The 1,249-nt window shown below is 65.2% G+C and overlaps 1 protein-coding gene across 1 annotated transcript in view; it reads left to right on the top strand.

The window, feature by feature from the left end:
• Window positions 1-59: 59 nt before the first annotated feature.
• Window positions 60-1,249, top strand: part of LOC104622770 (protein CBFA2T3-like) — a gene marked incomplete at both ends in the record, with an annotated part of 1,559 nt that continues 369 nt past the window's right edge. The window contains one exon of the mRNA XM_010289649.1: window positions 60-250. Coding sequence (XP_010287951.1) covers window positions 60-250 — 191 coding nt within the window. The remainder of the gene's footprint in view (window positions 251-1,249) is intronic.

The raw sequence follows: 1,249 nt of genomic DNA on the forward strand, positions 1-1,249 counted from the left end.
GGAGCACGGAGCCGGGGGGCCCGCGCGCCCCGTGCCACGCTCGGCCGCCTTCCTTCCAGAAGAAGCGGTGAACGAGGTGAAGCGTCAGGCCATGTCCGAGCTGCAGAAGGCCGTGTCGGACGCCGAGCGGAAAGCCCACGAGCTGATCACGACGGAGCGGGCCAAGATGGAGCGAGCCCTGGCCGAGGCCAAGCGCCAGGCTTCGGAGGACGCCCTGACCGTCATCAATCAGCAGGAGGACTCGAGCGAGGTGGGGGCCGGCAGCGGCGAGCCGGGGGGCACGGGCTCGGTGGCAGCAGGGCGTTTGGGACCTGGTGCTTTTGCCATCAAGTTTGCAGCGTCTGCGCACGCGAGCCTGCGTAGCGGGGGGCTGCGGCTACACCGCGGGGGGGGAAGAAAAGGGGATTTGGGGTTTTCTTGCGCTAAGCTGGGGATGGGGTGCATGGTCCAGGGTGGGGGAGCACGGTCTGGCTTGGGGATGCACAGCCCGGGATGGGGATGCACGGTCCGGGATGATGTGCGTGGTCAGGGATGGGGTTCGTGATCCAGCATGGGGGAGCACAGTCTGGGATGGGGTGCGTGGTCCAGGATGGGGTGCATGGTCTGGGATGTGGGTTCATGGTCTGGGATGTGTGTGCATGGTCCAGGATGTGGGTGCGTGGTCCAGGATGGGGATGCACAGCCCGGGATGATGTGCATGGTCCGGGATGGGGTTTGTGGACCAGGATGGGGGAGCACAGTCTGGGATGTGGGTGCATGGTCTGGGATGTGGGTTCATGGTCTGGGATGTGGGTGCATGGTCTGGGATGCGGGTGCGTGGTCCAGGATGGGGATGCACGGCCTGGGATGATGTGCATGGTCCGGGACGGGGATGAATGGTCCAGGATGGGGGGACATGGTCCAGGACGGGGGAGCACAGCCTGGGATGTGGGTGCATGGTCTGGGATGTGGGTTCATGGTCTGGGATGTGTGTGCATGGTCCAGGATGTGGGTGCGTGGTCCAGGATGGGGATGCACAGCCCGGGATGATGTGCATGGTCCGGGATGGGGTTTGTGGACCAGGATGGGGGAGCACAGTCCGGGATGTGGGTGCATGGTCCGGGATGTGGGTTCATGGTCTGGGATGTGGGTGCATGGTCCGGGACGGGGATGCACAGCCCGGGATGATGTGCATGGTCCGGGATGGGGTTTGTGGACCAGGATGGGGGAGCACAGTCCGGGATGTGGGTGCATGGTCCGGGATGTGGGT

The sequence above is a fragment of the Phaethon lepturus genome, unplaced genomic scaffold (genome assembly GCF_000687285.1).
Source record: "Phaethon lepturus isolate BGI_N335 unplaced genomic scaffold, ASM68728v1 scaffold33426, whole genome shotgun sequence".
Classification (NCBI taxonomy): Eukaryota; Metazoa; Chordata; class Aves; order Phaethontiformes; family Phaethontidae; genus Phaethon; species Phaethon lepturus.